Consider the following 14,547-nt stretch of genomic DNA (forward strand, 5'->3'; position numbering starts at 1 on the left):
GTTTTGTATGAACCGAAAACATAAGAGAGGAGGAGGAGTAGCTTTATATATCGACAAAAATATGAACTGCAGTATTGTGGAAGACATGTCAATGTCAGTTGAGGAACTTTTTGAATGTGTAACAGTAAAAATTTCACATCCAAAAAGTAAAAACCTTATCATAAGCTGTATGTATAGAGTCCCTGGATCTGATATGAAACTATTTACGGAGTGGATGGATAAATTATTTAGCAATAAAGACACAAAAGATCTGATACTTTGCGGTGACTACAATATTAATATTTTAAATCCCACGAAACATGGCTTGACAGATGAATTTATTAACACAATGTTTACTCTGGGTTTGCATCCGCTGATCACCAAACCTACCAGAATTGCAACTTATAGTGCAACATTAATCGACAATATTTTTTGTAATATTCTGGGAACCAAAGTAATTGGAGGAATATTAGTTAATGACATTAGCGATCATTTACCAGTCTTTATGGCATATGATATTGAGTATAATAAAAACAAAGAACTGGATTATGTTTCTTATAAAAGAACTGTAACGGAGCAATCTATAGTTTCTTTAAAAAATGATCTTGCCTGTCACAACTGGGAATCTATTTATGAGGAGACTGATGTAAATGCAGCTTATGACTATTTTCTTAATACATTTCTTTCAATTTACGAAAAAAACTGTCCCTTTAGAAGTATTAGGATTAAATGTGATACAAAAACACCATGGATGACTAAGGGGCTATTAAATGCATGTAAAAAGAAAAACTATTTATACAAACAGTTCCTGAAAAGAAGAACAATAGAAGCGGACTTTAAATATAAAAGATATAAGAATAAGTTAACATGTATAAAAAGAGAATGTAGGAAACAATATTATTCTGATCAACTTAATAGGAAAAAAAATGATATAAAGGGAATTTGGAATGTTATTAACACTGTCATTGGACGTGGATCTAGTGGACCATATCACCCGGAATATATTGTGGAGAACAATACAGTTATAACAAACAAAGAAGAAATTGCAAATGGGTTTAATGATTTTTTTGTTAATTTAGGACCAGAACTTGCTAGGAAAATTCCAATTGAAGACGATTGGTGTATCCATCCATCCATCCATCCATTTTCCAAACCGCTTCTCCCTCATGGGGTCGCGGGGGTGCTGGTGCCTATCTCCAGCGTTCACTGGGCGAGAGGCGGGGTACACCCTGGACAGGTCGCCAGTCTGTCGCAGGGCAACACAGAGAGACAAACAGGACAAACAACCATTCACACACACACCTAAGGACAATTTGGAGAAGCCAATTAACCTAACAGTCATGTTTTTGGTCTGTGGGAGGAAGCCGGAGTACCCGGAGAGAACCCACGCATGCACAGGGAGAACATGCAAACTCCATGCAGAAAGACCCAGGGGTGTACTCGAACCCAGGACCTTCTTGCTGCAAGGCAACAGCGCTACCCACTGCGCCACTGTGCAGCCCACGATTGGTGTAGTAAATTAATAAATAACAATTTCAATTCAATGTTTTTGGCCCCTACAAATGAACAAGAGGTTTTGAGTGTATTTAAAAAATGTAAAAACAAAAAGTCACGTGACATAGATGACTTAGACATGAGATTGGTTCGAGGGGTGGCGGAAGAAATCATCAAACCATTTACACACATTTGCAATCTATCCTTCCAAAATGGACTCTTTCCCAATAGAATGAAAACTGCTAAAGTAATCCCACTCTTCAAATCTGGAAATAAGAATACTTTCACCAACTTTCGTCCGGTTTCACTCTTGCCACAGTTTTCTAAAATCTTAGAAAAATTATTTGATTGTCGGCTTCGCAGTTTCATTGAACAAAATAAATTGTTAACCGAAAGCCAGTATGGGTTCAGACAAAATAGGTCCACATCACTTGCATTAATTGATTTAATTGAAAGCATTACAGATGGCATTGATAAACGTAAATTTGTTTTGGGAATTTTTATTGATTTACAGAAGGCATTTGACACTATTGATCACAGTTTACTATTAAAAAAGCTGGAAAGGTATGGCATCAGAGGGTTACCTAACAAGTGGTTGCAGAGCTATTTGGAGGATAGAAAGCAAATTTTACAGTTTGGAAAACATAAATCTGGGCTCAGGGGCATAACATGTGGAGTACCGCAGGGCTCCATTTTGGGTCCAACTTTATTTATTATGTATATAAACGATATTTGCAATGTGTCTTCCGTTATGAAGTTTGTACTTTTTGCGGATGATACTAGTATTGTATGCACTGGAGACAACTTGGAGCAACTTTTGGCGCAAGCAACAATCGAAATGAACAAGTTAAAGAAATGGTTCAACAACAATAAATTATCACTAAATTTGAAAAAGACTACACTAATGTTATTTGGCAAACGGAAAACTAATGTACCAATTGAAATTATTATTGATAATGTAAGCATAGAGAGGGTTAAAAAAAATACTTTTTTGGGTGTGATTATAGATGAGACATTGTCCTGGAAAGATCACATTAATTATTTGCGCACAAAAGTTGCAAAATGTGTGGGAGTGATGAACAGAGTACGTCACTTCCTCAGTCAAAATTCATTGTTCCTCGTGTATCATTCACTTGTTATGTCATATCTGAATTATTGTATTGAAGTTTGGGGAAACAACTTTAAGACCAATCTTCAGCCCCTGGTTACACTACAAAAAAGAGCTATTCGAATCGTTCATAAAGTAAATTATTTACATCCCACTAATTTATTGTTTCTAAAATCTTTCAATTTAAAATTGTTTGATCTTGTAAATTTAAGGACTGCGCAAATAATGTTTAGAGCGTCAACTGGCTCTCTTTCAGATAATGTCTTAAAACTTTTTCAGGAGCGGGAGGCACTTAGCACTTATAATCTTAGAGGCAAAAATCAATTATGCCAACCAAAAGTAAGAACTACATTGAAATCAATGTGCATCTCAAGTCGTGGTGTCACCCTCTGGAATAGTTTATCGGAGGAACAAAAGTGTTGTGAAAACATAAATCTTTTTAAAAAAATATTTAAGCGGGATGTCCTGAGAAAATACCTGGAAGAGAGTGAGTGATGTTCTATGAGGGTGGTGTAGGGAAGGAGATAGTTGGGCCAGTGTGTTGTCTTGTATGCATGAGTGTGGATGTGTCGTTTGTCTTGTCTTTGTCTTGTCGTTTGCAGGTCTTGGGAGTGTCCTTGGGATGAGCGGGAGGGGATTGGACATGTATAAGCTTTTGCTTCTTCCATTCCCCTTTCAAGCCATGCATATGTATTGTTTATCAGTATATGTATTGTAAAATGTGTGCAGGTTTGAAATAAACTTTTGAAATGAAATATAGAGTGAAAATGAAAAACATAAAAAAAAGACAAAGTCCTCCTATTTACACAAAGAAAGGAGGGATGTGTGACAGTTTCTCATTGCATAATCTCTCTTCATTATTCAGAGTCCTGGGTCCTTATATAGGATTTAGTCCTGGGGACTGAGATATCCATGGAAGACGGTTGCCTTTATGATTCGTTTCTGTGTTGATTTGATTATATGTTTTGGATCATTAATCCTTCAAAAGAATGAATCAAGACAAATTGAGTTTGCTGGAAGAGGGCACCAGCTTATTTTAATGTATCCTTGTATTTGCCAAGCTTCGTGGCAATGATGGCTCACTAATTAAAGTTTGAACAACTTAGTACAGCATAAATTAAATTTGTTTACACTAACTTTAAATAGATTTTTGTTGGGATTGATAATTGTAATAATCAGGATTCAGGTGACCAAGCACTCGACTCATACCGAGCAATAGCTTTTAACGACCCAGAACAGAGGCGGGTGGGTCATTGATTTGCATCTGACTGAGAATGTGCCTAGGATGATGGGCCTCCATGTTCTTAAAAACAGCAGCACACCAACAGCCAGTCACTCAGTGCAAGCCACCAGAATTGACAAAGATAGGCGTCGAAACGTTTTCAGAAAGAACTGATCGAAAGTCCGGTTGTCTCCGATTTAAGCCTGTTTGTTAATTTTTAATAGAGTGGCAAAAACCAACCAGTGTGGAAAAGTTTCCAGCTGCAGTAGCTCAGAGCGATCGCCTCCTCTAGGATGTGGTCCATCTCTTTCCCTGCAGTGGGGAATTTTTTTGGGCTCGCTTCTCTCTGCTGTGTGGCAGAAGTTCATTGAGGGTTGCAGGATTATGTTTATCCTTAGTTAATTAAAGGTCCTGCCACAACAGTTTGATCAGACTGGAGTCTGGACTGGGCCATTCGAAAACTTGATGTTTTCCCCCCATCGCTCCATTCTAAATTCGCTGCCATGCTCGGGCTCTTTGTGCTTTGCATGACCCACTTTCAAACAAACTTTTTTTATCAGACAGATGGTCTCACATTTGACTCCTGAATACTTTGATATACAGAGCGGTTCATCGTGAACTGAAAGCTGTCCAAGTGCTGTGGCTGTTAAACATGTTTGTCACCACCAAAACCTCAAAGTTAATATAAGGCGTGTTTTTCTGATGCGTTATTTGACTTTCACCAACTGTGGTGCTTAGCATTGTGACCAAATATCTCATTAGATGCAGTCACATTGTTCCACAAGCAGCTTTAAAGTTAAATCTAAGGGATCCTGCCCCTCCTTTATTTTAGCTGCATGCAGGTTCCTCTAACCTGTGTCCCATGGAGACAAAAAAAAAGAATTATTTTTTTGTTTTTTTGCTGAAATATTAACATTTCTTATGAAAATCATTATTAACTTTAGTTTTCACTATATATGCAATTTATAAAATGTTTGCATACTTGCTCAAAGATCAGATTCCACTTTATATATATATATATATATATATATATATATATATATATATATATATATATATATATATATATATATATATATATATTTTTTTTTTTTTTTTTTTTTTTTTTTGCCACCAACATCGATTCTATTAATTTTCTTTCATTTTTTTGTGCAAAGTCTTTTGTAAATTAATTTCTCTACCTGCGTCCCCAGGGATAAAAAAAAAAAAACGATTCACTAAATATTTGGTCCATTTGTTGCTTGTTGTTATGAATAGTATAGGATAATCCTTTATTGTCCCACAGTTGGTAAATTCAGGTGTATCAGCAACGAGTGAAGTTTACAACAGAAGACAAAAACACTGTACAGTTATTAAAAATGGCCTTCAAATAATCAAATGAAATGTGAAACTGAGTAGGGTGTCCTGAAATTGTTCATAAAAGACAGCATAAAATAGAATACAAACAAAAATAAATAAATTAAAAAAGTTCAAAAAACATCCTAGCTGAGTTTTCTGGAAGCACAGATGGTTATAAAGTCCAACAACTGCTGGGAAGAAGGATCTGCGATAACGCTCCTTAGGGACCGGTTGCAGCTTTCATTGAAATGTAAGCCATTATTAACTTTGGTCCTGTTCATACACACACACACACACACACACACACACACACACACACACACACACACACACACACACACACACACACACACACACCTGATCTATCCGCCCCCGCCACATGCACACAAATGTAACTTTTTTTCAGGAGCTTTACATGACTTGTGGAGGGTCAATAAACAGGCATTAAAAGGTGCATTATTTTTTTACCCCATATTTTCATATTTGTAGATATACACCATATAAAAAATATTTTGCCAGGTGGAAAACAATAAAACATTTTAAACTAAAATCAACACCATGAAATGAAAAATGAAATAAATATAAACATGTAATTGCAATGATTGTGCATGAAAATACGCATTTTCAATTTGAGTCAGTGGCATAGAAATATATTAGGGACACGGGTTACTCTATTTAGTTTAAAATGCATATGAAAGATCATCAAACTCAAAATTCACCCCAAAATACAAAACTTTGAAACATTTTATGTTTTATTTCAGATGCTATCCGAGGTCTGTGTGTCTAATTTCTCTTAGCGTCCGGATGAGATTAAGATGATGTCCACTTCTTGTGAACAATCCTTTAATAAGAGTCCTATTTATTTGGATATTTTCAAAATAAATTGGGAGAAAAAAATATATAATGGCAGAAGGAAGAGCCTAAAACGTCCGAAAGAGTCAAATGTGTCATAATGCATAAAGCTTTTAAATCAATTTACTTCTTACAGTGACTTTATAAGCAATGTGTATGTTCTTATGCTTTAATTAAGTGCACAAAAGGGATTATAAGGACATGTTTTACACAGAATATTCTCTTTTTCTCACATGGTCAACAAATTTGTTGGACACCAGCATGATTGAATGTGTGTTCCTCGTTTTATTATAAAGACGCAGTGATTCAGGAGGACTTACTCGACATAGTAGCTGCCGTAGATGGGGTCGTCTATCTTCTCCCAGCCATAGGGCAGCTCTGAGAGAAAGAAGCACAGAGACAAAAAGGTAACGTTATCAGTATATTCAGAGCGCAGAAGAAGGAAGGTAGACGCTAAACGGAAACACTCAGGGGAGACAACATGACTCTCAGGGCTCTCAGCCACAGTAGATGCTCCCAAAGCGCCTTTTAGTCGACAGACAACCCTTCGATCTACAGCAGTGGTTTCTTCACGCAGACACGAATCACAACAAAGAGTCAATACAAAGAATGGAGGGAGGGAAAACGACATCGTGTCTTCTCTTTCTTTCTTTGTACTCCTTTTCATTGTGCACACAACACCACCAAGGCCAAATACCCCCACAAAACCACTTCCAGTTTGTCGTTTTCTTTCACACACCCACGTGTTTTCGCCTTTGATGGTCATTGATGCTTTGTTAATTGTCTCCTCCTCGCCTACCTCTTATTTGTTTCATCCTCATGTCAGACAGCCCATTTTTAAGTGTCTTTCCTGTGATTCTTGTAAAAGACACCGCTAAATCTCCTGAGCGCTCCGCCTCATCCTACTCTGAATTTCCAGTGACACACAAATACGTTCCCCTAGCAAAGGTTTTATGGGAGTTTTGGGTGGAATATTAAACAATAGTAACTGAGTTCCCATCTTTACTAAATGACGAGACGGTGGTATAACGTTCCAGCAATTTTATTGAGAAACAGAGCAGAGATTCACATAGTTGGAAAGTAATCGCACCCTTCGGTTCCGCTGCAGTCTCTGTCTGCCCTGTCTCTCTCTGTGTCGCTTTTCGGGCTTCCCCTAATACTGCACCGTGGCCTTCCCATGAGACAAAACAAAGACAGTCTATCGTAAACAATCAGTATCCCTCAGCAGCTGCAGCATTTGGCCTTGCAATCAGAAAACAGTGGATCTTATACACAGACATCAGGTCTCCAGGCCTCCTCTGTCCGAGTGGTGTGAGGCCATAGTGACTTCAGAATAATAATTCTTATAACATTCCTCTCTTTTTTTTTTTTTTTTTTTTGATGATGGCGTCGTCAGCATCAAGACAAAACAAGATGACCCATCACTTGAAAATGTGAACAAAGCACAGAGGAACCATTTCTGTAAACTCGTGAAGTGGGACCCAAAGGGTTCCCGTGTTGGAACCGGGTAGTGCTGGAACTTTTAATACAGATCAACATGAATGCTTCATAGAGCTTTAACACACAAGATCAAAGATTTAGCTTTCATCTACAATTTAGGATTCATCTAATTAGGTAAGGCCTGTTTTAGGTACCTATGCGCACATTATTTTAAAATTACATTAGACTATGGTAAGCTAAACCCTGTTCATTAACCAAGGTCGAATCCGTCTACTCTTTACCCACCCTGAATACCCTCCTACTCCTTTCTCCACTCACCCCTACGATGGACAATAATCCACCACTCCAAACTTATAACACCAGGAGCAAAGGCAGGAGAGGTTCAGTGCGGGCAGAGGAAATGCCAGAAAAAGCTACCCCTAGGGGGCAGTAAAAACTGGCAAGCCCCCTCCCAGGGAGATCTGCTCTCGGCCAATCTGAGCCTGAAAACCCTGTATTGAATCTAAGTGTTATCATTACCAGCTAATATTAAAGGATCTTTAGAGCCAATCCGATCCTGGTTCTTCCTATATCAAATCAAAAGGTGCATAAACCATAGATCCTTGCGTGTCTGAAGCAAACAGTTTCCATTTTTTTTACCATAAAACCATATTGATCAACATGATGCAACATTAAAGTGTAGATCTCATAACACAAAAAATCAAACATGTGAGTCAGTGGAACAGAGCAGTTAAACAAACAGCAACAGAATATGAGAAGAGTTCTAAACGTCAAGAACGCAAAGTTAAGGAAGCCTTCAGGCCATTCAGGCACAAGGCAGAAAATAATCTAATCGCGCTTAGGGTCTCTTCAGGCAACTCCTCCCGTTGAAGAATAAGGAATCAGAGTTCTGTGGCTTCTTCATCCCCAGTCCTCTTCTGGTTCCTCCTCGCAGGCTGGACGATTGAGCTGGATGGTAATAAGTGTTCAGTTCTGGATGGGCACTGAGCATTTTATTTTGCATTTCTCTCTAATAAAACACTTTGTGAAGATGGTCTGCAGACACGAGTCCTTGTTCCCACTAGAGAACAGAAACAAGGTGTAATTAGTGTTCTTATCAAAAAAACCCTTTCATGTGTCATTTATTAAACATTCTCCAAGCACTTTCACATTCAAGATATTTCTGTGCACAATTATTTAGCTCTCACAATTCTGCAATTTAATTATTAGTTAAAAGAGTAATCTTTAAGTTCAAATGTATCTGCAGTAAATTCATAATAATTCTTAACAGAATGCTTTCAATGTGTGTCTTAACTGTTGTTGTCTGACAGTTGAAGTTCTCTGCAACATAATTTCATCAACATATTCGTTTTATGACATTTCCCATTTTATTTTGAAAACCCAACTGAGAAAAAGAAAGCCTTTCCATGTGAAAGCTTTTCCCTCTCTCTCTACTTCTTTTTTTTTTTTTTTTTAAGTGAGGTGGGTGCTGTTCTGCACAGAAAAGACAAAATATTTATACCATGCTGTTACTGTTCAAGGACGCCATGGTTCTACAAACAAAGCAATGAGAGAGAACAGGAGCTTTTGAAAACGCTCTAACATTGTAGACCAACTAAAGCTACTTAAGCAAATCAGAATTAGTTCCCAAATTAATCCTAAAATAAAGTAAACCATACACGTGATTATTTATTTTCTTAAACTGAGGATTAAGGACTTTTATTAAGAAGTTCTTGGGTGAACGCGTCTCTGCGTTCCTATTTGTCTAGGCCTCTACAATCTGATCTATGATCTATGTATTCTGAGTACCTGGTCAGGAAAGGTTAAGGTTCTCTGAAGCTTTCTGTTTTCAGCAACCCTGAAAACCCAGAACCTTTTACAGTCAGTGTTAGGTGTCAGGTAACCTGTGGGACCACCTCGTCGTCTCTCTGGTTCCACCAGCTGTGTCAAGTCCACAGCAGCTCGTCCTGGGTGCCATGCCCCAGGGGTCTCCACACCCCCCTGTGTGGAACGTCTCTCATTGTAAGGATCTCACCTTATGTCCTGTTCAAAACAGGAGTTCCAATGTGGGGTGTCTTTGCTGCTTTGATGTTCCTCAGAGAAAACCTTCATTCATTGATATCACCTTCAAGCTGTTACCCTTTTATCATCACAGCCCCCCAACCATCCTGACCAGATCCAAAATCTCCCCATAATCTAATCTAATTAAATTAATCTTACTTATTTTCTGTATGTAAGACGATAACCATTAAATTATCCTGATCTAAAAGCTGTCAGGTTAAAGGTTTGCTAAACTCAGTGTTGTGTTTTTTCCCTTAGGATGTTTAACTGGTTAAAAAGACTATTGAGTTATTTGTGTTCTAGTTGAAAATATTAAATCCCCATAAATATTGTAACCATTGTACCCTGATGCTTTAATCCTAAATTTACCCATGTTAGTTAGTAGGATGTGTCATTGTGCTAATTTTATTGCAACATTACCCATTTTAGCCAGTAACCTTTTCTTTGCGTTTTATTGAAGCCTGCCAGAGTAGCAGAAATCAGCTTACACTAAGATGTTCATTAAATGAAATGCTATTTAAAAGTTCAGATTACTCTACCTATATAGTGAAAACTAATTCATTCATTTATTTATTTAACTGTTGATATAATACCCACTTAATTTATGAAGTTGCTCCATGATTCCATCAAGGTGCTTCGTTAAAAGTTTTCACCTTTACATAATCTTAATGTGTTTCATAATGTGTGTTTTGTTTTAATTGTGTACAAGAAAATCTGAAGTGAAATGCATGAAGTCGTGTCTGCAGAACTCATCTGTGTTTGTTGTCGAAGGTTGTCCGATGCCTCAGTCATAGTCCTTCATTGTCCATTTTCAGTCCAATGTCTGAGATCAACAGCCAAACATTCTCCTTCCCTTCAACAGTCCATCCTCCAGTCCTCACGCCTGCAAACAGAATGAATTCTGCCAGCATTTTTTGCCAAAGAAAACGCTCCATTGGTTGAAAAGAAATTACAGCAAAGCAGTCACAAACATTTTAACTACAGTGTTCCCTCTAACATGACAAACATAAAAGAAACAAAAGGATAAAAAATAAATCAAACTTTGTCTCTGACAAAATAAAACTCAAAACTGGATCAGGCTGAAGTCAATGACATCACCTTTAGTCCTTGTCCCAAGGATCAGCCCCCATGGCACTGCGGCACTGTTTCTGCATTCTCTCGCATCTGAGAATGTCTAAAATGAGACTAAATCTCTATGTTAGCACAATCCTATCATATTGACCAGGTTTCTTTGCAAAGAAAAAGAAGCAGAAAGATAGAGCTGTTAATAGCAGAAAGCAACAAACATTTTTAAGACACCACCTTTCCTGCTGGAAGATCTGGCATAACTTGGTTAAAACTAAGTATAATTTAGTGTCCAAATCTGATTATAACTCCTTACCGCACTGCTAGCACTGTCTTTTGGCAGAAAGGTGGCGTCTCCTTTAATCTGAAAGCAATAACTCAGAGAAAAACAAGAGTGTTAATAGCATGCAGTTAAAACCCTGGTCCCCTTAGTGTCCCTTTAACGTGATGTTGTTCCCTATTTTTTCTCTGATCCTGGGAAGGTTTCTATTCTTCCCCTTTCCTTTGAAACTCTGTTCAAAACACCTCCAAAAGAAAGAAAACAAAAAAAGAAAGAAATTAACCAAACAAAATTAAAACAAAATTGTTTTCCAAGGAGCACAATTATGTCTTTTCCAATATGACATAGGTTTTTGACTTATTACAAACCTTTTTGATATCCTTCTGGTCCTTTGACCATGTGTATTTGCTGTTAGTAATACTTTTATTCATATATACCTTTTCAATCTTAATTGGTCAAGGGTGAAACTTTAAAGCAATGATTGTTCCCTTTTAGTTTTTGAGCTTCTAGTGTTTCTCTATAAACGATAAGAGTTTCCCCCATAATTCAGCACATTGAGAAGGCTACCCAAAACAAACCAAGATTAGAATTAAAATTTAACCCTTCAGAAGCTGGCTTTATTTTATTTTTTCCCTCTGACATAGTTTTCGTGCCCCAGGCCAGAAAACACAGACCCAGCCTCGCCATAAACATTCAGATGTTTACATCATGGTCAGATTTGTTTATCATATCTATTGTCCTTCTCAGGTTATACTGTCCCTCTGAGGTTCGCCTCAGCTCAGCATAACTAATAACATCAGATGATTTCGTAACTGTTGACGCGTGTAACGCGGCCTTCTGATATTTTGACGCTTTTCAAAATTTCTCATTAGTTGCATTCAAATCCCAAGTAAAAAGAAATAAAATAAATGAATAGAAAACCCTAGAAAAGCAACCATATTTAGTTCCATACAGTTTGTTCAAAGCACAGTTTTTTCTCATCTATTTAAATCAAAAATCTTGTATATCTAAACTTCTTTCAACTGGACTGGTTTGTGATGAATCATTATTATTATAAGTAATGAGATCTCAGTAATTTTAAATTACTTTAGGGCTAAAAACAAGTTATAGGATCTCAGCCTAAATTTGTAAAACAGTAAACTTAACAAGCTTATGTAACGCTTATTTCCAATTTCTAACAAAGCTGAAATATTTCCGTTCAAGACATGTTAATCTCTCCGTGTATCAATTTAATTTGGTCCTGATATTTAATGTTAAAAAACAAACTTTGTTATTTAAATCTCTCTTTTACTGTACCTCTATTGTTAACATAGTCCATGCTTAAAATGTCATTTGAATTACGGAGCTGCAGTTCTCCCAAAACAAATGAACATTCTGAAACCATGAACATTACTTTTACCCCGAATTAATTCACACAGACGAACATTTAGTTACATAGATACATACATACGTACGGTTACATACAAACGATGACATTCAGACAGACAAACACGTGCAGGCCTGCTTTTTCACCATCTTAAATAGTTCTATGTTTTTCATAACTTTTAAACGTCAACGCCGAAAGATGTTTTCAACGCGTTAAGTTCCCGCTTAGTTTAAAAGGTGGAGAGCGTGCGCTGGTTACGACCCCCTTACCGTCTCATGAAAGAAAGGTTCGGATCTTCGCGCCGACGCCCAGAGACGCTCCGAGACCAGGAGCTCCTCCACATCCCTTGAAAATCCATTCGGGGTACCAGAGGCCGGATAACCTCTCCGGGCCGGCCAAAGCAGCTCCTGTCCCCGGACTCCCTCGCTCGTCGGTCGGAGATCTTGTTCGTTTACGCCAAATTGTTATGGGAGTTTTGGGTGGAATATTAAACAATAGTAACTGAGTTCCCATCTTTACTAAATGACGAGACGGTGGTATAACGTTCCAGCAATTTTATTGAGAAACAGAGCAGAGATTCACATAGTTGGAAAGTAATCGCACCCTTCGGTTCCGCTGCAGTCTCTGTCTGCCCTGTCTCTCTCTGTGTCGCTTTTCGGGCTTCCCCTAATACTGCACCGTGGCCTTCCCATGAGACAAAACAAAGACAGTCTATCGTAAACAATCAGTATCCCTCAGCAGCTGCAGCATTTGGCCTTGCAATCAGAAAACAGTGGATCTTATACACAGACATCAGGTCTCCAGGCCTCCTCTGTCCGAGTGGTGTGAGGCCATAGTGACTTCAGAATAATAATTCTTATAACAGTCTTGTCACACTAAAACCCACAAACAGCAATGTAGTTTATTGTGATTTTAAGTCACAGACCTATATAAAGTAGTTCATAATTGAGAAGTGGATGGTCAATGATATATGCTTTTTAAATCTGAAAGTGTTTACCATATGTACAGCACCCCAAAGTCAACACTGTGTAGAACCAAGTTTCAATGCAGCTGCATGTCTTTCGGGGTGTGCGTCTAACAGCTTTACACATCTATGGACTGACATTTTTGCCCATTCTTCTTAGAAAAATAGCTCATGCTTAGATCCGCCAGCAATTTTCAAGTCTTGTAACAGATTCTCACTTAAGCCTGTTACCATTGTTACACAAGAACATGCCTGCCGTTTTATCTCTGGCTTTATGTTTAGAGTCGTCCAGTTTTGAACTGTGCCTTTTCCTCAGTCAAAAGTCTTTTGTAGCAGGTTATCTGCCAAGAGTGCCCTGTATTTACATCCATTCTTCTTCCCTTCAATTCTAACCAGCTTCCTTTTCTCTGCTGGTGAAAAGCATCCCCACAGGAACCGGTTTGTTTCACTGTGGGGTCTACATAGCGCTTTCCATGTAGACCTAAAAGTTTGATTTTAGTCTCATCTGACCAGAGCACTTTGTTTGCAGAGTGTAAATATGACTTCCTGTGACATTCTTTTAACAAAGCTCTTCTTGCCACTCTCTATAGTGTTTACAACAAATAGCTGATTCTTCCACCTCTGCAAGTCCTCCAGAGCCACTATGAACCATTTGCCGCAGCCAACCTGTCAGTCATGTCTTGGTAGGTGTGCAGTTTGCTGCTGTATGCTTTTTATTATTGATTGATGGATCGAACAGCGCTCTGGGATATTGTTTTATAACCTAACCGTGCTTTGAACGTCTCCTCAATGTTCAAAGCGGTGTTCTTTGCTGTGCTCCTTGCTCTTCATGATGCTGTTTGTTGTTAATCTTCCCTAAAAAAGCCTTGTCCCCACAACAGCTGGATTAACAGTGAGATTATATTTCATACAAGTGGATCCTAATTTTTATGGTGACATCTGAAGGAAATGAGTTCCACTGCATTTTATTTGAGTGTATCAAACTGAAAGTGACAAAACACACATTTACAACATAATTATGATTTTCATTTGTAAAAAATAAAAAAAATAAATAAATCAACAACCTGAAGATGATGAATATTTTTTATGCAATTAACAATTAAAACCTACTTTGTGTTGGTTACTTAGAATCCCAATAGAATCTTTTAAATGTTGAAGTTGTAGCAATGCAAAATGTGGAAAAGTTCAATTTATATTAGTACTTTTGCAGAGAACTGCATCAATGCATCGTACACAACACCTACATATGAAAGAAATCTGTCTGCAATGTCTGAAAAAAGAGATTTTCAACCAACAGGGTACCTCTCATCAGATCTTTTCTTTTTTTTCTCTTTTCTTTTAACAAAGAAGTGACCTCTTCCTGCATATCTGCTAAAGCAAACAGAAATATAGACAAACC

The 14,547-nt window shown here is 37.7% G+C and overlaps 1 protein-coding gene across 14 annotated transcripts in view; it reads right to left on the reverse strand.

The window, feature by feature from the left end:
- LOC105935574 (membrane-associated guanylate kinase, WW and PDZ domain-containing protein 2) overlaps positions 1–14,547 on the reverse strand; it is a 156,255-nt gene that overhangs the window by 44,281 nt on the left and 97,427 nt on the right. For all 14 annotated transcript variants that reach the window (XR_002428972.2, XM_012876054.3, XM_012876059.3 and 11 more), the window contains exon 7: positions 6,314–6,371. Coding sequence is in view for 13 of the 14 variants with exons in the window: in XM_012876054.3 (XP_012731508.2) it covers positions 6,314–6,371 (58 nt within the window). In the remaining variant the exon portion in view is untranslated. The remainder of the gene's footprint in view (positions 1–6,313; positions 6,372–14,547) is intronic.

The sequence above is a fragment of the Fundulus heteroclitus genome, chromosome 2, assembly GCF_011125445.2.
Source record: "Fundulus heteroclitus isolate FHET01 chromosome 2, MU-UCD_Fhet_4.1, whole genome shotgun sequence".
Lineage (NCBI taxonomy): Eukaryota > Metazoa > Chordata > Actinopteri > Cyprinodontiformes > Fundulidae > Fundulus > Fundulus heteroclitus.